Source organism: Heptranchias perlo, chromosome 10, assembly GCF_035084215.1.
Source record: "Heptranchias perlo isolate sHepPer1 chromosome 10, sHepPer1.hap1, whole genome shotgun sequence".
In the NCBI taxonomy this organism is placed as follows: domain Eukaryota; kingdom Metazoa; phylum Chordata; class Chondrichthyes; order Hexanchiformes; family Hexanchidae; genus Heptranchias; species Heptranchias perlo.
In genome coordinates, this window is record NC_090334.1 from 8,078,478 (window position 1) to 8,103,732 (window position 25,255).

Consider the following 25,255-nt stretch of genomic DNA (forward strand, 5'->3'; position numbering starts at 1 on the left):
CCTAATCTCAAATCGAAATTCATGTCCAATTTCCTGCCCGCTCCCCATAACCCCTAATTCCCTTCACTTCTAGGAAACTGTCTATTTCTGTTTTAAATTTATTCAATGATGTAGCTTCCACAGTTTCCTGGGGCAGAAAATTCCACAGACCTACTACCCTCCGAGTGAAGAAGTTTCTCCTCATCTCAGTTTTGAAAGAGCAGCCCCTTATTCTAAGATTATGCCCCCTAGTTCTAGTTTCACCCATCCTTGGGAACATCCTTACCGCATCCACCCGATCAAGCCCCTTCACAATCTTATATGTTTCAATAAGATCGCCTCTCATTCTTCTGAACTCCAATGAGTAGAGTCCCAATCTACTCAACCTCTCCTCATATGTCCGCCCCCTCATCCCCGGGATTAACCGAGTGAACCTTCTTTGTACTGCCTCGAGAGCAAGTATGTCTTTTCTTAAGTATGGACACCAAAACTGTATGCAGTATTCCAGGTGCGGTCTCACCAATACCTTATATAACTGCAGCAATACCTCCCTGTTTTTATATTCTATCCCCCGAGCAATAAAAGCCAACATTCCGTTGGCCTTCTTGATCACCTGCTGCACCTGCATACTAACTTTTTGATTTTCTTGCACTAGGACCCCCAGATCCCTTTGTACTGCAGTACTTTCCAGTTTCTCGCCTTTAAGATATTAACTTGCTCTCTGATTTTTCCTGCCAAAGTGCATAACCGTACATTTTCCAATATTGTATTGCATCTGCCAAATCTCCGCCCACTCACCCAGCCTGTCTATATCTCCTTGTAGGTTTTTTATGTCCTCCTCACTCTCTACTTTCCCTCCCATCTTTGTATCATCTGCAAACTTTGATATGTTACGCTCGGTCCCCTCCTCCAAATCGTTAATATAGATTGTAAAGAGTTGGGGACCCAGCACCGACCCCTGCGGAACACCATTGGCTACTGGTTGCCAGTCCGAGAACGAACCATTTATCCCAACTCTCTGCTTCCTGTTAGATAACCAATCCTCCACCCATGCCAGAATATTACCCCCTTCAAAGCCCTCCGACAGAGTTCCACCCATCATAACCTACGACTTACCCAAGATACACCATCCACATCCTGTCCTGCAGTAAGTTCTATTTATTGATCACCCTTATCATTCCCAACTTCCACTGGACCCGTCCCCCAACGCATGGAATCCAAAAATCAATGTCTTTGCTTACGAATCCCTTCATGGACCTAATTCTGCAACTTCGTCCAGTGTCCTTCAGTCCTCTGACTCTTGCCGCCAGTACTCCCCTGCTGGTCCATTGGTGGCAGAGCAGTCAGCAACTTTGGCCCAACTCTGCAACTTCATAAACCTCTCTGCCTTGCTACGGCCCTCTACTCAATACCTATTTTCCACCAGAATTTCCATCATCTCTCCTAACCCTTACCGTGGCTCAGTACATTTAGGACATTCATTATGGTTAGCTGTCCCTGGGAACAGAGATAATGGGCCCGATTTTACCAGGGGTGCGGGTTGGCAGCGGGTGGTCAGGCGGGCTCGAGGAAAACGCGCCGGCCAAATTGAGTGCGTTGCGCACGCGATCGCGGGATGATTGATGTAATTAGCCGGCAGTTACGGGTTCCGCGCTTCTCAGCTGCGTGCCGGCGGCCTGCGCATTGACGTCTGAGCGATGGTTGCGCTCTATTTAAAGGGGCAGTCCACCAAAGCCCCTCCAGCCACAAACTACACTCCATCAAGGATGGAGGAGCACAGGGGTAAGGCTGCTCCCCGTTTCACGGACCACGCCCTCCAGGTGCTGCTGGACGGGGTCTGCATGAGGAGGGAGACGCTGTTCCCCACGGATGGAAGGAGGTGCCCTGCCAGCGCCACCAAGAGGGCATGGGAGGAGGTGGCCGCGGAGGTCACAAGCAGGGGAAACACCACCCGCACTTGGATTCAGTGCCGCAAGAGATTCAATGACCTCACCAGGTCCGGAAAAGTGAGTACACTAACACACTCTGCGTCACTCCGTCTTCCACATCACCTCAAACACCTCACAACCCCATCTCCACTGACAGCACTGCGCTCCCGCACCAATCCTCACAGCCACCCAACTATCAGCCTCACAGTGCCTGCACGTACCCACCGTCCCTGTCCCCACTCGACCACTACCACACACCCCAATGCCCATACAATGGGATGGCCATGTGGCACACGCATCCTCCCATCCATCTGGCACACGCTCAACCCAATCACACCAATGCTTGAAGCGTCTCACATTGTAATCATCACTCAATAACGTTTTTGTGTTTTGCCCTCACAGGAGAAGAGGGCCAGGAACGCACGCGATAGGGCACGCACCGGAGGGGGCCCGCCACACGAGGTGGCCCTGACAGACGCCGAGGTCGAGGCACTGGAGATCAGCCGCACGTCGCATTGCCTGTCGATGGCGGATGGCGAGTCTGGTTCTGGCGAAACGGCCGGTGAGGGAAAGCTGGCACTCATCACTCATGATCGTGAATGATCTTAGCATCACATGGCATATGCCGCACCGCCACATTTGGTCACATGCCTGATATTTCCCTCTGTTCTCTTGCAGGACCGTCTGCGATCGACGTCTCGGTTGAGGGCGATTCCTCAGAGGACATGCCCGTCTCGGAGGGTGCATCGTCACACATGAGCCTTGCATCCACGAGCGCAGATACACACACCTCGGTGGGTCCCCCCCCTCAGCTAGTTGGGATTGCACATGGTGAGTCACCGCGCACACGTGAGCATGAGCAGACCCTGGTGGCAGGGTCAGCCGCGGAGGGTCCGCGTCGGTGGGAGCACTCTTCTCCAGGCTTTGCTCAGCCGGACCCAGATGCTGAACCCAGGGGGCCACCTGTCAAAAGGAGAGTCGTCGAGGGGCACCAGAACATTGCTGAGGTACTGGGAGAGGTGCCACGCGCACTCTCCACAATCGCACGGAGGATGGAGGAGTCCAACTCCTGCATGAGGGGAATGGTGGCACAGGTGCAGGAGGGTATCGCCGAGATAGTGTCGCAGGGACGTGAAGGCATCTCTGAGATAGTGTCGCGGGTAGGTGTGGGAACGTCTGCGGTGGAGGACAGGCTAGCCTCCCTCGAGTGTCACGCACAGCTCACCAATGAGTCCATCCAGGCCCTCACAACGGCTGTTCGGATTCAGGGTGAACAACATTCTGCCGCCATCAACAGGTTGACAGATACATTGGAGGTGGCCTTGCAAGGTCTCACCCACGTCATCCAAACTGCCGTCCAGCAGGGTGGAAGGGGTGATGTGGGCCTTGGCCATGAGAGGGAAGATGGTGAACGGGGAAATGGAAGTGTGGACGCTACTCAAGGCGCCCCCAAGTCTCACCCGTTGCCCCCCTCTCAACCAGTGCCCGCAATAGTCCATCCTCTCCAGGTGGCCGAGTCTGCCCCTGCACAGGTGCAGGAGGAGCAGTCTGTGGAGGTGCCCTCACGGGCACCGAAACCCAGGGGGCGTCGGCCCAAAGCATCTACCCGGTCAGGGCACGAACAGGAGCAACCTGCCACCACCTCTGCTGGAGCCACAGGGGTAGCACCACGTAGGGGGTCCCGAAAACGAACGCCTAAAGTTCTGTGAGCACACAGAGATTGCACCAGGGTGTTTGTCCAATTTTTAAAAAAAATTTCCACTCTTTGAATGTCACCACAAAATAAACTCACTTTTTCTCACCAATGCTGCCACCTCTTGTCCATAATTCTGCAGCTTGTGCAATATGTCCCTTCCGTGCGCCTCATCATGACGACGACCACCCCGTCCCACCCATTGGGCATAATCCAGTGGGTGCAGGTGTACAGGCACCACTCTTCTGTGGAGGGAGCCTGTATGGACCCTCGTCTGTGCACGTTATGACATGTGAACGCCTCACACAGTGTGATGTTAGGAGAACCGTTGGCATATGAGTGCCTCCCTGGCCTGACGAGCACGCAGGTGAGCCGGTGTTCGGCGCATGGGTCGTTCCTCCTCCTCTCCCTCTTCCTCCTCCTCCTCCTCCTCATTGTCGTCCTCAATGTGGGTGGCAGGTGTGCATGGGGCCTCCTCCAGCGGCACCCCTCTCTGTAGTGCCATGTTATGCAGGGCACAGCAGACAACTATAATTCGTCCCACTCTGAATGGCGTGTATTGGAGTGCTCCCCCGGAACGATCAAGGCACCTGAAGCGCATCTTGAGCAGCCCTATAGCCTGCTCAATTGTAGACCTGGTAGCAATGTGGCTGTCATTATACCGACGCTGTGGCTCGGTAATGGGGTTCCTCAGAGGTGTCATAAGCCACGTGTGCAGGGGATATCCCTTGTCGCCGAGGAGCCAGCCGTTGCCGGTGTTGGGTGCGTGGAAGAGGGGCGGGACGGTGGACTCCCTGAGGACGAAGGCATCGTGGCAGCTGCCAGGGTATCTGGCGCACACGTGCAGGAATCTCTGGCGGTGGTCACAAATGAGCTGGGCGTTCATGGAGTGATACCCTTTCCTGTTGATAAACAGCCCTGGCTCATGTGGAGGTGCCCGTATTGCTATCTGGGTGCAATCGATTACACCCTGCACCCGTGGGAAGCCAGCCACAGCATGGAATCCAACCGCCCTCTCCGTCTGGCTGCGCTCATCCATGGCGAAGTTGATGTAGGTCGAGGCCCTGCGGAACAACCCATCGGTGACCTGCCTTATGCACTTGTGTGCAGACGACTGACAGACCCCGGTGATGTCCCCCGTGGCACCCTGGAAGGATCCGGAGGCGAAGAAGTTGAGGGCAGTGGTGACTTTGACGGCAACGGGTAAGAAGATGCTGTTTGGTCCATCTGGGAGCAGCTCGTCATTGAGGAGGCTGCAGATGTCGGCGACGACCTGGCGAGTGACTCTGAGCCTCCGTATGCACTGCTGCTCAGAGAGGTCCATGAAGCTGAGCCTCGGTCTGTAGACCCTGTGCGGAGGGTAGTGCCTCCTGCGACGCATCTCTCTCTGCGGATGCCCTCCATCCTGCTCTGCAGGTGGATGTGCCGCAGCACCATGTTGTGGGGATGCACGTCTCTGAGGCGGACGGCGTGGACTGCGAGGCTGCTGAGGCTGGTCATGCTGTTCGTCCTCCGAGGATGTCAACGCAGCACCCATCTGGCAGGTGTAGGTTTGCGGGGTTGTGCACGCTAGAAAAGTGTGTCCTCGCACAGGGGTTGGACTTCCACGCCGGTGAATCTTCTTGCTTGGAGGAGGGTGGTGGAGGGCAGGCGTTGCCCAATGTTACGGAGTGTCCTCCTGCGTTGGTGAAGGCTCTCCCCCCCCACCTGTGGAATGCACCTTGGCAGCTGCCACAGGCTGCTGGCTGCAACACGTCTGTTGAGAGTGAGTGTTTCCCCCAGTATGGGAAACAGTCTCATTTCACTGTAAAATCCCACACCTGTTAAATAAACAGCTCAATCAGGTCATTTAATGACCTGAAATACCAAGATAAATACACTCAAGTGGAACCCCGCTGGCTTTAATTGCCTGCGGAATTCCCACCAGCGGGGCCAACGCACGCACCCCCGCACGTCAGCGCGCAACCCGGAAGTGGGCGGGATCGAGGCGCGATCCGGTCCCGCTCCTCGAAACCTGGATTTTAGAGGCCCCCCCCCCCGCCGAGAACGCACCCGGGACCGGGTGCTAAAATCGGGCCCAATGTCTTGATCAGAACAGAGCCTGGGGTATTGGGACGGTGCATCTCATGAGTTCTGGTGTGTCTCATTACTCCAAGGCACAATATAGACTGCAAGTAATGAGGCCAAAACTGACCTGTAACATTTCTTATGTGCTGCTCTGGTACTGACTAATTTAACAAGGAATATGGGGGAGCATAATGATAAGACTATTAACTCAGAAAATTCATCCAATCTCATGTGATGGCCCTAATTCGATGACTGCTAAATTCTAATAGATTTGAAAACAATTACAGCTGCAATACAAACCTTTCAGCAACAGCAAGAAGGCGTTCTGGGCGGAATGTACCTTCAGTATCAATGTACATAGCTTTTCCCTCTCCACCACCACGGTCAATCGGTAACTGCAAGTCAATAAAAAGGGGGAAAATGAATAAGCTATCAACAAAGTAGAAAAAGATTTTCTCCCTTACCATCAACAGCCTCCATCTCCTTGTAACTACCTTTAACTGGGAGGTACTGAAGAGGGCTGCTCCACTGCAATGGTATTCCACACTGAACAAGGTGTCACTGCCATGAGATACTAGTGCCTCCATAGTTAGTCTGGAATGGCAGAGGCACAGGCTATATACAATGCTCTGCAACTATTTGGGTAGTAATGTTATAAAACAAAATCTCTGGATTTCCCATGAGGATACTGGCAGATTTCGCCCCATAAAGAGAGATATCATTATGAGCAGGTCCTTAGCAAATGTCAAGTGGAGTAGAAACACCTACCCAGAGAGCAGGCACTTTCTTTTAAAGTAAACATTATAAATAAGCTGAGTACAGCAGATATGCAGGCTCAGAGTGGCACTGGCAGAAAGAAAAGGATAGATGTTGGCCAACTGTTCGCAACCTAAAATATGTCAAATCAAATACAATGCTTCGTGGAGGTGGGGGAAAAGAGGTGGCAATCTTAATAGGCAGGATAATTGAGAAAGATGAAGTCATTTTATCAAGGTGGTCAAATGAGGAATTTAAAAATGTATGCATTAGGTACCTGACACGTCACTGCCAGTGTGTGACAGAGCTGGGTCTTCCCAGTGCGAAACTCTCCAAACATCTCAGTGATTGAACCTGTCTCAATTCCACCTGCAACACAAAGCACAAATCATAGTATCACAGTCTCGATACAAACAAGATCTTGATCCAGAAAGGACCAAATCACATTCATTTCTCGTTTAAAAAAAATTGGAATCCATTTTCAAACCGCTAATTGTGCATTATGACAGTGCTTGAGGAATCCAAAATGGTATAGCAAATGTATATAAATGGCTTTTTGTTTTTGCTGATAGGTAGCTCCAAAACAGATTACCTGCATCTGTTATGTGCAGAGATGAAAATGGAGAGAGCGCAAAATAAAATCTGAAAAAGAAAATAAGACCTGAGTGACAGAACTACAAAGCGTTCATGAGAAACGCAGCTGCCTTTACCATCTCTCCTCTACTGGTTCGTGCTAGTTTACAGTTCCACAAATACCAGTCATGCAATAGTACCTCGCCAAAGTTGCCACTCTCCATATGTAAACCTAGACAGTGAGCTTTTTCCAGCAATGGCTTCTCCTCCCGCCTCTGCACAGTCACTCCCAGAGTCCACCAAGGATCCATCCTTGGTCTCCGCTTTTTCCTCATCGACATGTTGCCACGAGGCAGCATCATCAACAGACATGAGATCCGCTTCCACATGAATAAGGGGAATGTACTCTGATTGGCAGGATGTTACAAAAGGTGTTCCTCAGTGATTTGTACTGGGGCCTCAGCTTTTCACCACATATATCAATGACTTGGATGAAGGAATTGAGAGTTGTATATCCAACTTTGCAGATGACACTAAGTTAGGAGTTACATAGAGTCTACAACACAGAAACAGACCATTCAACCCAGCTGGTCTATGCTCTACACGAACCTCCTCCCTCCCTACTTTATCTAACTATCAGCATACTCTTCTATTCCTTTCTCCCTCGTCTGCTGATCCAACTTCCCTTTAAATGCATCTATGCTATTTGCATCAACTACTCCTTGTGGTAACGTGTTCCATACTCATACCACTCTTTGGGTAAAGATGTTTCTCCTGAATTCCCTATTCGATTTATTATCTCATATTTATGACCTCTAGTTTTGGACTCCCCCACATGTGGAAACATTTTCTCTACATCTACCCTATCAAACCCTTTCATTATCTTAAAGACCACTATCAGGTCACCCCTCAGCCTTCTCTTTTCTCGAGAAAAGAGCCCCAGCATGTTCAGCCGTTCCTTATAAGTATACCCTTTCAGTTCTGGTATCATCCTTGTGAATCTTTTTTGCACCTACTCCAATGCCTCTAACTTTTTATAATATGGAGACCAGAATTGTTCATAGTACTTCAAGAGTGGTCTATCCAAGGTTCTATATAAGTTTAACATAACTTCTCTGCTTTTCAATTCTATCCCTCTAGAAATGAACCCCAGTGCTTAGTTTGTTTTATTATGGCCTTATTAACTAGCGTTGCTACTTTTAGTGATTTGTGTATCTGCACCCAGAGATCCCTTTGCTCCTCTACCCCATTTAGACTATTATCCAATCAGTATATGGCTTCCTTATTTTTCCTACCAAAATGCACCACCTCACACATATATATTGAAATTCATTTGCCAATTACACACCCATTCTGCAAGCTTATTAATGTCTTCTTGCATTTTCCCTTCATATTAACTATGCCCCCCAATTTGGAGTCACTCAAATTTTGAAATTGTACTTCAGATTCCAAATCGTTAATGTAAATTGTGAACAACAGTGGTCCCAGCACCGATCCCTGTGGAACACCATTTCCCACCTTTTTGCCAGTCTGAGTAGCTACCCTTAACCCCGACAATCTCTTTTCTATTTTGTAGGCAGCTTGCTATCCACTCTGCTACCTGTCGCTGACTCCATGGGCTCTATATTACCAGCGCTGCGGGTTCGCGGCGGGGGGGGGGGGGGGGGGGGCGACTGGGTAGCGCGCCCGGCGAAATCAGTCTGCCCCGAACGCAATCGCAGCCTAATTGGATCCACTTACCTAGTCTTCCGGGTTCCCCACTGCTGAGCTGCGCGTCAGGCGGACTGCGCATGCGCAGTATGGTCTGTCAGCTGGAGGAGTTCTATTTAAAGGGGCAGTCCTCCACTGACTGATGCTGCAACAAATAGGGAAAAATACAGCATGGAACAACTCAGGGGGAAGGTTGCTCCCAGGTTAATGATGCCTCACTCCAGGTATCATTGGATGGGGTGAGGAGGAGGAGGGGGAATTGGATGGGGTGAGGAGGAGGAGGGGGAAGACAGAGATCTTCCCCCCCCGGCGGGCGGGAGGAAGCGGCCTGCCTCTGCCACCAAGGCCTGGCTCGAGGTGGCGGAGGTCACCTGCACCACCAACATATCACCCACCTGCATACAGTGCAGGAGGCGCTGCAATGACCTAAGTAGGTCAGCCAAAGTGAGTACACTTACTCATTCCCTTACACTCCGTCGACCACATCACCACCCCCACCCCACATCTCCTTCTGCACTGCCAACACTACTCTGTCACATCACTCCTCACACCCACTCAAACCTCATTCTCATCTTACCTGCACTTGCTCACCTCGCCAGTACTCATCCTGCCACTACCATTCAACCCAATCCTCATACAATCTCATGGCTCTATCTCAGAGTCATAGAGTTATACAGCACGGATAGAGGCCCTTCGGCCCATCGTGTCCGCGCCGGCCATCAGCCCTGTCTACTCTAATCCCATATTCCAGCATTTGGTCCGTAGCCTTGTATGCTATGGCATTTCAAGTGCTCATCCAAATGCTTCTTGAATGTTGTGAGGGTTCCTGCCTCCACAACCCTTTCAGGCAGTGAGTTCCAGACTCCAACCACCCTCTGGGTGAAAAAGTTCTTTCTCAAATCCCCTCTAAACCTCCCGCCTTTTACCTTGAATCTATGTCCCCTTGTTATAGAACCCTCAACGAAGGGAAAAAGCTCCTTAGTATCCATCCTATCTGTGCCCCTCATAATTTTGTACACCTCAATCATGTCCCCCCTCAGCCTCCTCTGCTCCAAGGAAAACAAACCCAATCTTCCCAGTCTCTCTTCATAGCTGAAGCGCTCCAGCCCTGGTAACATCCTGGTGAATCTCCTCTGCACCCTCTCCAAAGCGATCACATCCTTCCTGTAGTGTGGCGACCAGAACTGCACACAGTACTCCAGCTGTGGCCTAACCAGTGTTTTATACAGCTCCATCATAACCTCCTTGCTCTTATATTCTATGCCTCGGCTAATAAAGGCAAGTATCCCATATGCCTTCTTTACCACCTTATCTACCTGTTCCGCCGCCTTCAGGGATCTGTGAACTTGCACACTAAGATCCCTCTGACCCTCTGTCTTGCCAAGGGTCCTCCCATTCATTGTGTATTCCCTTGCCTTGTTAGTCCCTCCAAAGTGCATCACCTCGCACTTTTCCGGGTTAAATTCCATTTGCCACTGTTCCGCCCATCTGACCAACCCATCTATATCGTCCTGCAGACTGAGGCTATCCTCCTCGCTATTTACCACCCTACCAATTTTTGTATCATCAGCGAACTTACTGATCATACCTTTTACATTCATATCCAAGTCATTAATGTAGACCACAAACAGCAAGGGACCCAGCACCGATCCCTGTGGTACCCCACTGGCCACAGGCTTCCAGTCACAAAAACAACCTTCGACCATCACCCTCTGCCTTCTGCCACTAATTGTAAACAATTTTACAACACCAAGTTATAGTCCAGCAATTTTATTTTAAATTCACAAGCTTTCGGAGATTTTCTCCTTCCTCAGGCAAATGTTTCAAGATCTCCTTGAAGCCTACGCATTTATACATATTGAACAATAATGCCACTAAGCCAGTAAGCCAGTTTTGTATCCAAAGTGCATTTATACATATTGAACAATAATGCCACTAAGCCAGTAAGCCAGTTTTGTATCCAAAGTGCATTTATACATATTGAACAATAATGCCACTCTGCCACTAAGCCAGTTTTGTATCCAAAGTGCCAAGGCACCCTGGATTCCATGGGCTCGTACCTTCTTGACCAGTCTCCTGTGGGGGACTTTATCGAAGGCCTTACTGAAATCCATGTATACCACATCCACTGCGTTACCCTCATCCACACGCCTAGTCACCCCCTCAAAAAATTCAATCAAATTAGTCAGACATGATCTTCCCTTGACAAAGCCATGTTGACTATCCCTGATTAATCCTTGCTTCTCCAAGTGGAGACTAATTTTGTCCTTCAGAATTTTTTCCAATAATTTTCCTACCACTGATGTTAGGCTCACTGGCCTGTAGTTCCCCGGTTTTTCCCTACTCCCCTTCTTGCATCTCTTTCACAGTCAGCCTCACTCAACCTGCCACTACCTGTGCTGCAGCCACAGGGCATGCATCACATATGTGCAGTAGGAAGCGTAAGGCAAATGTGTCGTGAGCATGAAGGGGATGCACAAGGGTGTTTGAGGGTTTGTCATGGTTTTTACTTATATTTCTGAGCAACTCACATTACATATTATATTGGCACCACTACTGCCACGTTTTTGCGAATCTTGTCTGGTTTGTGCAATAATGCCCTTTCCTAAGGATCACAATGAAGACCCACACCTGATGCCACCCATTGTGTCACTGCAGGGTGGGTGTAGGTGTATTTGCAGGGCTCTTTTGTGCAGACGACTGAGAGACATCGGCGATGTCCCCGGTGGCACCCTGGAAGGATGCGGAGAAGTTGTTGAGGGCAGTGGTGAATTTGACAGCGACAGGCAAGAAGATGGTGCTCGGGCCAGCCGGGAGCAGCTCGGCATGAAGGAGGCTGCAAATGTCCACGACTATGTTGAGTGACTCTGAGCCTCTGTGTGCACTGCTGCTCAGAGAGGTCCAGGAAGCTGAGCCTCGGTCTGTGGACCTTGTGGCGAGGGTAGTGCCCTCTGCGACGCATCTCTCTCTGCGGTTGCCCTCCCTCCTGCTGTGCAGGTGGATGTGTCACAGCACTGTGTTGTGGAGCTCCAAGTGTTAGAGGTAGACGGCGTGGCCGGCGAGGCTGGTGATGCTGTTCGCCCTCCGAGGAGGTCATGACTGCAGCTACGGAGGCCCCCATCCTGAAGATGAACATCTGAGGGGGTCCGCAAGGTAGGTACATGTGTCTGGACCCCGGGGTAAGTGTGCAAGTTTGTGAATTTGATTGTTAGGAGGAGGGTGGTGGAGGCCAAACTTTGTCCAAAGTGACAGAGTGGCCTCCTGCAATGAGTGAGCGTCTCCCCCACACCCGTCAAATGGACCTTTGCAGGCTGATAGCTGCAACATGTCCATTTCAACTGGGGCTGTTTGCCCAGTATGGGAAACAGTCCCAGTTGTTTTTAAAATCCCACCCCTCCTGAAATATTCCCTTAATCAGGTCTGTTAACGACCTGAAATAGCAAGATAAATACTGTCAAGTGGCGTCCCACCGCTTTAATTGCCTGCGGGAATCCCACATGCGGGGGCTGTGCACGAACGTTGGCCCGTCTTTGGGGAACCCGGAAGTGGGCGGGTTGGACCCAGGCTCCCGACCCGCTCCGGAATCCCCCGATTTTTGGAGCCCCCCCCCCCACCCCAGGAACGCACCCGATAGCGGGTGCTAAAATAGAGCCCCATGAATCTACAATGCAGTATCTTATCGAAGGCCTTTTGATAATCCAAATATATTACATCTACTGCATTACCCTCGTCTGCTCTGTTACTTCTTCAAAGAATTCGATAAGGTTGGTCAAGCATGACTTTCTTTCCCTTCTAAAATCTATGCTGACTAGTCTTTATTATATTTCCGTTTTCTAGTTGTTTTTCCAATACATCTTTGAGTAAAGATTCCATTATCTTTCTTACCAGTTACGCTAACTTAGTAAAGGCTATGGGCCCCAACAACATCCTGGCTGTAGTGCTGAAGCCTTGTGCTCCAGAACTAGCTGCGCCTCTAGCCAAGCTGTTGCAGTACAGCTACAACACTGGCATCTACCAGACAATGTGGAAAATTGCCCAGGTATGTCCTGCCCACAAAAAGCAGGACAAATCCAATCCGGCCAATTACCACCCCATCAGTCTACTCTCAATCATCAGCAAAGTGATGGAAGGTGTCGTCGACAGTGCTATCAAGCGGCACTTACTCACCAATAAGCTGCTCACCGGTGCTCAGTTTGGGTTCCGCCAGGGCCACTCGGCTCCAGACCTCATTACAGCCTTGGTCCAAACATGAACAAAAGAGCTGAATTCCAGAGGTGAGGTGAGAGTGACTGCCCTTGACATCAAGGCAGCATTTGACAGAGCATGGCACCAAGGAGCCCTAGTAAAATTGAAGTCAATGGGAATCAGGGAGAAAATTCTCCAGTGGCTGGAGTCATACCTAGCACAAAGGAAGATGGTGGTGGTTTTTGGAGGCGAATCATCTCAGCCCCAGGACATTGCTGCAGGGGTTCCTCAAGGCAGTGTCCTAGGCACAACCATCTTCAGCTGCTTCATCAAGACCTTCCCTCCATCATAAGGTCAGAAATGGGGATGTTCACTGATGATTGCACAGTGTTCAGTTCCATTCGCAACCCCTCAAATAATGAGCCAGTCCGAGCCCTCATGCAGCAAGACCTGGACAACATCCAGGCTTGGGCTCATAAGTGGCAAGTAACATTCGCGCCAGATAAGTGCCAGGCAATGACCATCTCCAACAAGAGAGAGTCTAACCACCTCCCCATGACATTCAACGGCATTACCATCGCTGAATCCCCCATCAACATCCTTGGGGTCAACAATGACCAGAAACTTAACTGGACCAGCCATATAAATACTGTGGCTACGAGAGCAGGTCAGAGGCTGGGTATTCTGCGGCGAGTGACTCACCTCCTGACTCCCCAAAGCCTTTCCACCATCTACAAGGCACAAGTCAGGAGAGTGATGGAATACTCTCCACTTGCTTGGATGAGTGCAGCTCCAACAGCACTCAAGAAGCTCGACACCATCCAAGATAAAGCAGCCCGCTTGATTGGCACCCCATCCACCACCCTAAACATTCACTCCCTTCACCACCGGCGTACTGTGGCTGCAGCGTGTACCATCCACAGGATGCACTGCAGCAACTCGCCAAGGCTTCTTCAACAGCACCTCCCAAACCCGCGACCTCTACCACCTGGAAGGACAAAAGCAGCAGGCACATGGGAACACCACCTGCACGTTTCCCTCCAAGTCACACACCATCCCGACTTGGAAATATATCGCCGTTCCTGGGTCAAAATCCCGGAACTCCCTTCCTAACAGCACTGTGGGAGAACAGTCACCACACGGACTGCAGCGGTTCAAGAAGGCAGCTCACCATCACCTTCTCAAGGGCAATTAGGGATGGGCAATAAATGCTGGCCTTGCCAGCGACGCCCACATCCCATGAACGAATAAAAAAAAACTGCTCTATAGTTCCCTGGACTTTTTCTATCTAACCTTTTTAAATATAGAAATAGCATTAGCTGTCCGCCAGTCCTATGGCACTAGTCCCTTGTCTAATGAATTTTTATAAACATGTAGTAGTGCCTCTGCTGTCTCTTCCCTAACTCCTTTTAATATGCGCGGATGCAATCCATCTGGACCAGGGGTTTTAACAACACAACTTACATTTATATAATGCCTTTAATGTAGTAAAAACGTCCCTAGGCGCTTCACAGGAGTGTTATCAAACAAAATTTGACACTGAGCCATGTAATGCGATATTAGAACAGGTGAGGTAGGTTTTAGGGAGTGTCTTAAAGGAGGAGAGAGAGGTAGAGAGGCGGAGAGGTTTAGGGAGGGAATTCCAGAGCTTAGGGCCTACGTTGCTGATTGATCAATTATCTCACCCCTTTCTATCTTAAATGTCTATGTCTTTTTTGATCACTTCTTCTAATGTCATGCCTTGTTTGTCTCCCTGGTAAATACTGAGGCAAAGTAACTATTCACTATTTCTGCAATTTCGCTGTCATTACCTGCGAGTTTTTCTTGTGCATTCCTTAGTGGCCCTCTCCCAATCCTGATTTTCCTTCTGTTATTTATGTGTCTATAGAATAATTTACTATTTATTTTTATAGTCCTTGACAATTTAATTTTGCAGTTCCTAATTGTTTTTTTGACTTCTTTCCTAATCTCTTCATATTCCCTTTTGTCATCCTCTCCTTTATTGTCCATGTACTTAGTGTATGCCTTTTTTTAAGTTTCAATTTATCCTCCTTATTATTCATCCATGGTGTTGCATTATTGTGTTTTTTTTAAAAAGAGGAATACATTTCTCCTGAACTCTTAATCACCGTTTTAAATATTTCCCACTGCTGTTCCACCTCCTTGTCTGTCAAAAATGTTTTCCAGTTTGCCTTCTAGTTCTATTCTCATCCCCTCAAAATTAGCTTTTTTGCTCCATTACTTTGGTCTTTGCCTTACATGTGTCTCTCTCAATTATTATTTTAAACCACATTATGTTATGATCGCTTTTGCCTAGGTGTTCCCCAACACTTACTTCCCTTATCTGCTCTGGTTCATTTCCCCACTACTAAATCCAGCAGTGATTCCTCTCTCGTTGGGCTTCTCACATACTGTGTAAGAAAGGAATCCTGTACACACTGTAAAAACTCCATTCCCCTTTCCCTACCTCCTCTTGCCAGTTCATTTGGGGGTAGTTAAAATCTCCTATGATTATTATTCAATTTTTTTTTAAAACTCATTTCATAGATTTACCTATATATAGGCAGGTTCGAAGGGCCAAATGGCCTACTCCTGCTCCTATATATCTTCCCCCACTTCCCTGCCATTAGGTGGTCTGTGGACTATATCTATTAACATAATCGATCCCTTCTTAACCTTTACCTCAATCCATATGGATTCTGTTTCTATATTACTTATGTCCCTTTTTCTATTGCCATTATGTTATCTCTAATTAGTACAGCTACCCCACCCCCCTCCCTTTTTCCTTTCCTATCCTTTCTAAATAAGTTAAATATTGCAGGATGTAACTGACAATCCTGTTCTCCATGTTTCAGTTGTCTCTACTACATTTGGCTCCTCGCTACGAATTATTGTTTCTAATTCCCCCGTTTTGATTTGGATGCTGTGCACGTTGCTGTGCAGGCAATTTAATTTGCTTTTAATAATTGTTCCTCTCACTTTATTTTTAAGTCATTTTGTACTTCTGTTCTATAACTGTATTTGTTCCCTGATTGTTTATGTTACCCTCATTCCTTACCTTGGTTTGACCTTTACTCTCATCTATTTCTTTTATCTTCAGACTTGTCATTTTCACCAGGTCCCTCCCCCCACCGTCTTACCAGTTTAATGTCCTACCCACAGCCCCATTTATCCATTTCGCTAGGACACTTGTCCCATGCTGGTTCAAGTGGAGCCCGCCCCAGTGGTACAGCTCTTTCTTGTCCTGGTACTGGTGCCAGTGTCCTGTGAAATGGAACCCCTCTTTCCCACACCACTCCTTTTGCCTTGCATTCACCTTCCTGGTTTGTCTATCCATATGCAAATTAGCAGGTGGTTCGGATAGTAATCCCGAGATTACCATCAGTGAGGACCACTTCAAAAAAAAAAATTTAGTTCCTAACTTCTGATATTGTCTTAGCAAGACCTCCTCCCTTTTCTTCCCTGTGTCACTTGGTCCCAACATGGACCACGACAACTGGATCTTCACCCTCCCTTTCCAACTTCCTCTCCAGTTGCTCAGACAAATCCTTTCCCCTTGCATCAAGTAGGCCACCAAGTATTCAGAAGGGACCTGGTGGCGACGAAGAGGACACTATCTATCTCCCTAATTATCGAATCTCGTATGACTGCAACCTTTCTATTCTGCTCTCTTCTTCCCCTCCCCCCCCCACCCCGACACAGATTAAGTGAGTGGGGAAAATTGTGGCAGATAGAGTTCCGTGTGGGGAAGTGCAATGTCATGCACTTTGCATCCAAGAAAAACAAATGAGAATATTTTCTTAATCAGCAGGAGTAGAATTGTATCCCACCACAATCTGTAACCTAATGGCCTGGCGTATCCCTCACTCCTACATCACCATCAAGCTGAGTGACCAATCCGGGTTCAATGAGGTAGAAGAGCATGCAGAGAGAAGCACCAGGCATACCTGAAAAATGAGCTGACGAACCTGATGAAGGTACAGCACAGGACTACATGCATGCTAAACAGAAAAAGCAACATGCTGTCGACAGAACTAAGTGATTGCACAAGCAACACATCCTGCCATGAACGGTGGAGGACAATTAAGCAACTAACGGGAAAGTCCCCTTCCTCAACAATGGCAGAGCCCAATACGTGAGTGCAAAAGACAAGGCTGCAGCATTTACAAACATCTACAGCCAGAAGTGACGATTGGATCCTTCTCAGCCTCATCCTGATGTCCCCACCATCACAGATACCAGTCTTCAGCCAATTTGATTCACTCCAAATGACATCAAGAAACAGCTAAGTGCACAGGACACTGACAAGGTTACAGGCCCTGACAACATCTTGGCTGCAGTACTGAAGACCTTTACTCCAGAACTAGACATGTCCTTAGCTAAGCAGCACTACTGGCATCTACCCAACTGTGTAAAATTGTCCAGGTATGTCCTGTCCACAAAAAGCAGAAATCCAACCCGGCCAATTACCGCCCCATCAGCCTACTCCAAATTTTCACGAGACATGGGGTGAGTGTGACTGCCCTTGACATTAAGGCAGCATTCGACCGGGTGGCAGCAAGAAGCCCTGGTAAAACCGAAGTCAATGGGATAAAGGGGGAAAATCTCTAGTGGCTGGAGTCATATCTGGCACAAAAAGGTGGTTGCGGTCATTGCAGGCCAATCGTCTCAAGCCCAGGACATCGCTGCAGAAGTTCCTCACGGCTAATCGTTTTCAGCTACTTCATCATGAAGGTCAGAATTTGGGCTTTTAAAAAAATTATTTGTTCATGGGATGTGGGCGTTGCTGGAAAGGCCATCATTTATTGCCTATCCCTAACTGCTCGAGATGGTGGTGGTGAGCCGCCTTGAACTGTTGCAGTCCGTGTGGTGAAGGTTCTCCCACAGTGCTGTTAGGAAGGGAGTTCCAGGATTTTGACCCAGCAACTATGAAGGAACGGCGATATATTTCCAAGTCGGGATGGTGTGTGACTTGGAGGGAAAGTGCAGGTGGTGTTGTTCTCATGTGCCTGCTCCTCGTCCTTCTAGGTGGTACAGGTCGCGGGTTTGGGAGGTGCTGTCGAAGAAGCCTTGGCGAGTTGCTGCAGTGCATCCTGTGGATGGTACACACTGCAGCCACAGTGCGCCGGTGGTGAAGGGAGTGAACGTTTAGGGTGGTGGATGGGGAGCCAATCAAGCGGACTGTTTTGTCCTGGATGGTGTCGAGCTTCTTGAGTGTTGTTGGAGCTGCACTCATCCAGGCAAGTGGACAGAATTCTATCACTCTCCTGACTTGTGCCTTGTAGATGGTGGAAAGGCTTTCGGGAGTCAGGAGGTGAGTCACTCGCCACAGAATACCCAGCCTCTGACCTGCTCTTGTAGCCACAGTATTTATGTGGCTGGTCCAATTAAGTTTCTGGTCAATGGTGACCCCCAGGATGTTGATGGTGGGGGATTCAGCGATGGTAATGCCGTTGAATGTCAAGGGGAGTTGGTTAGACTCTCTCTTGTTGGAGATGGTCATTGCCTGGCAAGAATGTTACTTGCCACACTGCAATCATCAGCGAATATCCCTATTTCTGACCTTATGATGGAGGGAAGGTCATTGATGAAGCCTCGGACACTGCCCTGAAAAACTCCTGCAGCAATGTCCTGGGGCTGAGATGATCGGCCTCCAACAACCACTACCATCTTCCTTTGTGCTAGGTATGACTCCAGCCACTGGAGAGTTTTCTCCCTGATTCCCATTGGCTTCAATTTTATTAGGGCTCCTTGGTGCCACACTCGGTCAAATGCTGCATTGATGTCACGGGCAGTCACTCTCACCTCATCTCTGGAATTTGGCTCTTTTGTCCATGTTTGGACCAAGACTGTAATGAGGTCTGGAGCAGAGTGGTCCTGGTGGAACCCAAACTGAGCATCGGTGAGCAGGTTATTGGTGAGTAAGTGCCACTTGATAGCACTGTCGACGATACTTTCCATCACTTTGTTGATGATTGAGAGCGGTAATTGGCCGGATTGGATTTGTCCTGCTTTTTGTGGACAGGACATACCTGGGCAATTTTCCACACTGATGACTGCAGCGTTCAGCTCCATTCGCAATTCCTCAGATAAGGAAGCAGTCCAAGCCTGCGTGCAGCAAGGCCTAGACAACACCCAGGCTTGGGCTGATGAATGGCAAGTAACATTGGAGCCACACAAGTGCCAGGCAATGACCATCTCCAACAAGGAAGAGCCTAACCACTTCAATGGCATTATCACTGAGTCCCCACCATCAATATCCTGGTGCTCCCCATTGACCAGAAACTCAACTGGAACAGCCACATAATGCCATGGTTACTAGAGGAGGTCAGTAGCTGGGTATTATGCAGCTAGTGGATCACCTTATGACTCCCCAAAGTCTCTCCATCTATAAAGGCACAAATCAGGAGCATAACAAAATACTTTCCACTTGCTTGGATGGGTGCACCTCCAACAACACAAGAAGCTCGATGGCTGATTTTCTACCTCAACTTCACTTCCTGCCGTTTCCCCATATCCCTTGATTCCCTTAGTGTCCAAAAATGTGTTAATCTCAGTCTTGAATATACTCAATGACTGAGCATCCACAGCCCTCGGGGGCAGAGAATTCCAAAGATTCACAATCTCAGTGAAGAAATTTTTCCTCGTCTGTTCTAAATGGCTGACCTCTTATTAACCAATTACCAACAAATATGCCCAAAGACTTTCCCAGTCATCAATCTGTGTTTCACTAATCTTACTAGACCATGTGAGGGGTCGGAGAACATATTTACCAGGATTGATTTTACTGCCATTTTTCACCAAATGTTGGTGGTAACTGTGCAGGAAAAGACCTATTGTTTTAACAGATTCCTGGTCATCTTGTTTTTCTTCCTATCTAAGCATGAGGACACAGGATTATTTCTACTATTTCCAAAAAATCACCATGACTGTACCTGTGACTGTTAGCCTCTTGGAACCATTGCTTTGCTTATAAGAAATTGGGCAAAAGTTTTTTTTAAAAAACATTGTATAAATTACAATACATAGTTCTTCAAAAATGGTAACACAAACCATGTATGTAGTACAAAAGACTGCAGTAGTATTACGTAACAAACCCCTCATCAGGTGCTTGCTTGATTAATACCAACATTGTCAGTGATTTCAATAAAAACATAACTCTGAGCATCTCAATTTTTTTTTATATCATGCCATCTTAAATTATGGGCAAACACCCATCAGTACAAATGGATTATAGGTTCTGTTCACAACTTGTGTCTAGAGAGTGTATTTTGAGCTGTGAAGCACTGGTGGTAGTAATTTGAGGTCATGAATTAAGAGCACAAGATGTATAATGACACGGTAAAGCGTATTAGCTCAAGTGCCATATTCCCATAGCATATTGGTGCCACTGCAGTAAATAAGCCCAGTGATTTTTTTTTAAATTGAAAATTCAGGATGAAAGGCCAAGATCCTTAGTATATGACACCCCTAAGGTTGAAAAGAATTTTAAATGTAGGTAAAAATCAAAAAGAGCAATTAGGTGGTGCCAAGCTTTGTGAAAGGAAAGAAATGGGAGGTAATGAGTTCCATATTATTATGGCCATGGGGGAAAAAAAAGAGTAAAGCACTGAAGTGTGTCTTGGTTTTTAAACTTTCGCTGAAAGAGAAATGGCATGTATGACAGCATTTTTGGTGCTTGAAGAACAAATGAGGAAAATTCAGAGGAGCACTAATGATTGCAGTATTGATAAAATAGGGACAAAGTTGGGGGTAGGCAGCATGAGAAGAAAAAGGGGGCAGAGAGGAAAAAATTTGCAAAGAATTATAGTATGAGCAATCAGCTACGGATGAAACGATCAGAGAAGAAACTCAGAGCATAGCTTTAGCCGGGGGTGGGGGGGGGGGGGGGTGCTGCTATATGATAACTTGTTGAGATGTACACCATGCCAGACTGTATCAAAGGCTTTGGAGAAGCTCAAGGCAATGACAGATAATTCACTGAAGTGTTCAAACGAGCGACAAGATAAGCAATGAAATGGTCAGGTTTGACACCTTTGCTGGTGATGTGGATCAGGCCAGGTCTTCTACGGTGATGGATAATTTGAGAGTTAACAGTTGCTTCAATAACTTTAGACAGTTCGGGTGCAAGGGTAATACAATAGTAGTTTGAAGAGCAAGAATCACCTTTTTTAATAACCGGGTGAACACAAGCAAACTTCCGAGTAGAAGGAAAGTTGGACTTGAAGCAAGATTGACGAGGTGGCAAGAGGGAAATGCTCAAAGGCACACGGTCTTCATGCCTTTGGGACTAGAGTTCTTCAAGTCCGGCATGTAGAATTTCGATGGGGGTCCTCTTGCAAAGCGGTGGAACCCCTGGAGTGTTAATGGCCAGAAAATGTGTTCCTTCAGGATTCCACTGCAATTGTAGCAGATGATCAGTAGAACACCACAGAAATTCCAGGTCTAGATAGTTAATAATCTGGTCAAACAGCATGGAGAGAAGTTCTTTACTACAATCATCAGGATTGGAATTGGAGGAGAAAAGTAACTCAAAAAGGTCAGTTTTCCTTGAGGCAGCCATGAACCACCAGACTGCAAGAGAAGTGAAAAAGGAGGCACTACACAAATGACAAAAACATGTTACAAGGGAACAAGTGACAGCTGGAGGGGCAGGAAGACAGCAGTTAATGCTTTTCAATAAAGTTGGATCTAGCAGCTTTAATAGTGCATTTAAGATACAAATAGGTTGGCTCAAGTTGCTTCAGACTGATTGAGCTGACAGGTATGATGAGCAAGCTTTTAAGATGGCAGAATGGCAGGCATGACTGAATTAAGACATAGTATCAAGATATGACAGAAGGGGAAGCATGAAGCATGGAATTCTTCTCCGCCAAATGGACTGGTATTTGTTCACTATCTCAAATAGAAGGGTGAAAGCAGCAGTTGGACCAGGAAAAGCAAAAAAAAATTCTCTAAGCCGATCCCAGAAGACTACATCTCAATCGTATTCCATAAACTCCACTGAACATTTTATTAAAGTTACTGCAAGGAACTTCATTGTGTTTTCATGAACCGTACACCAGTCAGCCAATTTAAATGTAGAGTGCAAGATTGTAGAGTGGAACTCTTCAATCTTACAAGTGTTTTCCCTCTATCGCCAAGTAAAACTGTTCAAATGGTACTGTACTGAGATAAAAAGCAAACAATGAAACAGTGCACAAGCTGCCTCTTCCCATCCCTCCAGGTAATGAGATACTGGTCCTATTATTATGTGAATATACACATTTGGTTTAATTTTTCCCACCTAAAGGCACTGGCCTCTTATGGTGACATGGTTCCACAGGCAGCAACAATGTTGTAGCATTTTGGTCCAGTGGCTTTTAATATGAACATAGTATTGACTAGCTTGCAGACACTTGCAGCCTAAGGCATTGCAGCAGATCTGGCTCTAGGTCCATACATGTATAGTTTGCAGCAGAAGTCAATGAACAGCAATCAGGTTGAATTTCATTAAGCACAGCAATAACGAGGCTTACTATAGTCTCCCAACTGCTGCCCTAAGATCAGCCAACTCAGCATAGGCTGAGGATTGAACCTGGGACCTTGTGATTTGTATTGTTTAGTATGTTGGATGATGCCTTTTCATGAATATGATTTTAATGCTGCCAGTGACCATGCAGCTGAATTTTGACCAAATACATCTAACAAAATAGGGAGCTTCCCATCAAACTGTTCCAAAGATGACATCCTGGGAAGAAACATTGGTTACCACACTGTACAATAAATGTGTCTTTGTAATTAAATTTGACCCAAACTCTAGTGATTTATTCAAAAATCTTCATTCCATTCTTTGAGTTGGAAGGATCTACAGTACATGAAAATTACATGGCTGTTTCTGAAAAAAGACAAACCATCCATGAAATTACACATTTTGAAATACCCTTTCCTTCTTTGCCAAGTGCATTTTCCAGCAAAAACAAAAAAAACCCTCAGATATTCCTGAAAAAAATAAGTATACACCATTCCATGAGCTTCTGCCCACAAATTTCAAGATCCTCCCCATTCTTATGTAAACACCCCTTCTAACTCCCACTCCAAAAGTATTAATTTCAAGAAACATAAAATTCCTACTTCAGTGGTTTTTCATCACCTCACAATCAAAATGGATAACAACCACATTCATTTTGAAGAAATTAAAACATACTACTCTCAATCAAGTCCCCAACTCACTTCACAAAAAATATAACCAATACAGTAAACCAAATATTTGCAGCAAAATATTCACACAAGAACAAAACTTACCCTCCCATTCCAGTGTGGAGACATACATGTGGAGAGGGGAGGAAAGAGGAAAAAATGAAGTGACTCATATCAAAGTTGTGTGTTCTAATTACAAAGCCATGGCAAACAGTAAAATAACTGCACTTTCGGGAAAGTTGAAGGAGACATTAATCATCATGAAATCACCGAGGTGGGGTTTGGCCACCCTAAACAAAAGATCCAGTGAATTGGAGAGTTCGGAAGGTATACACATTTTTGTGAATAATCTAACAAAACAAAGAGTTTCCTAGTACACATGTATTATAGCACAGTAAACCTTGGTCAGTGACTGGTCTACCATCAAATCTTGTAAAATCCCCCTACTGCAGTCATGTGGTACAAAGCCACATAGCAATATTCATTCATTAACAGAGGGGCCAGCAGCAGCAGTGGGGAGAAATAATAATTTTAAAATAAACTTAAACTGAAAATGATTAAAGAAAAAAAACATAAAATTAACAAATATCAAAACTTTTCACGGGTGAAACGTGCTCTGGGTTTGGACAATATTCATTAACTTGCAAACTTTGTTCCCGTGGTTTAGACTCATTTATTTGAACCCCATCAATGTTGCAGCCTGGTAACAATCCCAGTTATTTGTTATCCTCCATGTAAAATTTAAAAGAATCCTGGAGAATAACCTTATGTGTTGACATCTTTCATAAGAGCTGTGGTAGCCCATTCAGACAACATAGAATCCTATATCTTAAAATCTTGGTGGCAGACTGCACAGCCCTATATAATTGCCAACGTGAACTCAAAAAAGACATCACGTCTTTACTGATTTCAAAATGTAACCTGCGCCCTTCTATTCATTGCAAATGCATTTTTCTATGCATATTACTATTTTTCCTCACTTGATTACTAATTACAGCAGAATTATCCCACTGCAGTCATAGGATACAGATGGGAAATGGGTGAGGGGAATCAGCCCCAAATAGAGGATTCAAACGACACAAAGACAATTCAGCCATTTCAATCTCAGTGACGCTTGCCCTAAGTGACTCCGTACAAACTCTGAAAACAACTTAATTGCAAAAGAAAAAGCAAAATACTGCTGGATGCTGGAAATCTGAAATAAAAACAGAAAATGCTGGAGAAGCTCAGCAAGTCAGGCAGCATCTGTGGAGAAAGAAACAGAGTCAACGTTTCAGGTCGAAGTTCTGACGAAAGGTCTTTGACCTGAAACATTAACTATTTCTTTCCCCAGAGATGCTGCCTGACTTGCTGAGCTTCTCCAGCATTTTCTGTTAATTACAAAAGAAGTTTGCAAAGATATTCATATACCACAAATGTCAATGGGTAATAAACTACTGTATATGCCATAGATCTTGGTAATGTTTATGAACAGAATACATTGGATATACACTTCAAAAAGGAGAAATTTGTAGGGCTATGGAGAAAACGCAAATGAGTGGCACTAACTGGATAGTTCTTTCAAAGAGCTGGCACAGACATGGGCCGAATGGCCTCCTTCTCTGCTGCATGATTCTATGATTTGTTCTCACTATATTTTACATGAAATCATATGCTATTGTGAGATTATAAGAACGAACTTGTATTTATATACCGCCTTTCACGACTTCAGGGCGCCCCAAAGTGCCTTCAGCTTCCCAACCCACCCCCCAATCGCCAGCTCAGCCCTCCTGATGGACAGCCTGCCCCCAGCCCTCCCGATCGCCGCCGAGAGCTAGTGCCCCCTTCCCAGGGCCAAGGACCGTCGCCACAGGTCCTCGGGTGTGGCCTCCTACTTCAAGTGTTCCCTCCCACCTGCCAGGCTGTCAATTTAGCTGGCTGCCGGATGGGAGCCAGCCTTGCCATGAAGATCAGCAGGGCCACCACATTTCCAGCCTTGCCAGTTTCTTTGGCCAATTTCAGCCTCCCCCAAACCCTCCCCAGCTTCCCGTTAATATCGGGGCCAGAGACTTTGAAAGCCACATCCTTACCAAACATATCCCAGTGGTTATGGTGAAATTCAAAATATATGGAATTAAAGGCTTTCTTTTCCCTCCTCCTACCCCAACAATTTTGAAGCCCAAACTTGGGTCAATCCAGAGCAAAA

General features: G+C 47.0%; 1 protein-coding gene across 1 annotated transcript in view; it reads right to left on the reverse strand.

Moving 5' to 3' along the window:
- The window catches only part of rad51 (RAD51 recombinase), a 94,056-nt gene that overhangs the window by 18,378 nt on the left and 50,423 nt on the right, over positions 1 to 25,255 (reverse strand). The window contains exons 4-5 of the mRNA XM_067990969.1: positions 6,701 to 6,792; positions 5,968 to 6,062 (exon numbers count right to left, since the gene is read on the reverse strand). Of these exons, the coding sequence (XP_067847070.1) occupies positions 5,968 to 6,062; positions 6,701 to 6,792 (187 nt within the window). The remainder of the gene's footprint in view (positions 1 to 5,967; positions 6,063 to 6,700; positions 6,793 to 25,255) is intronic.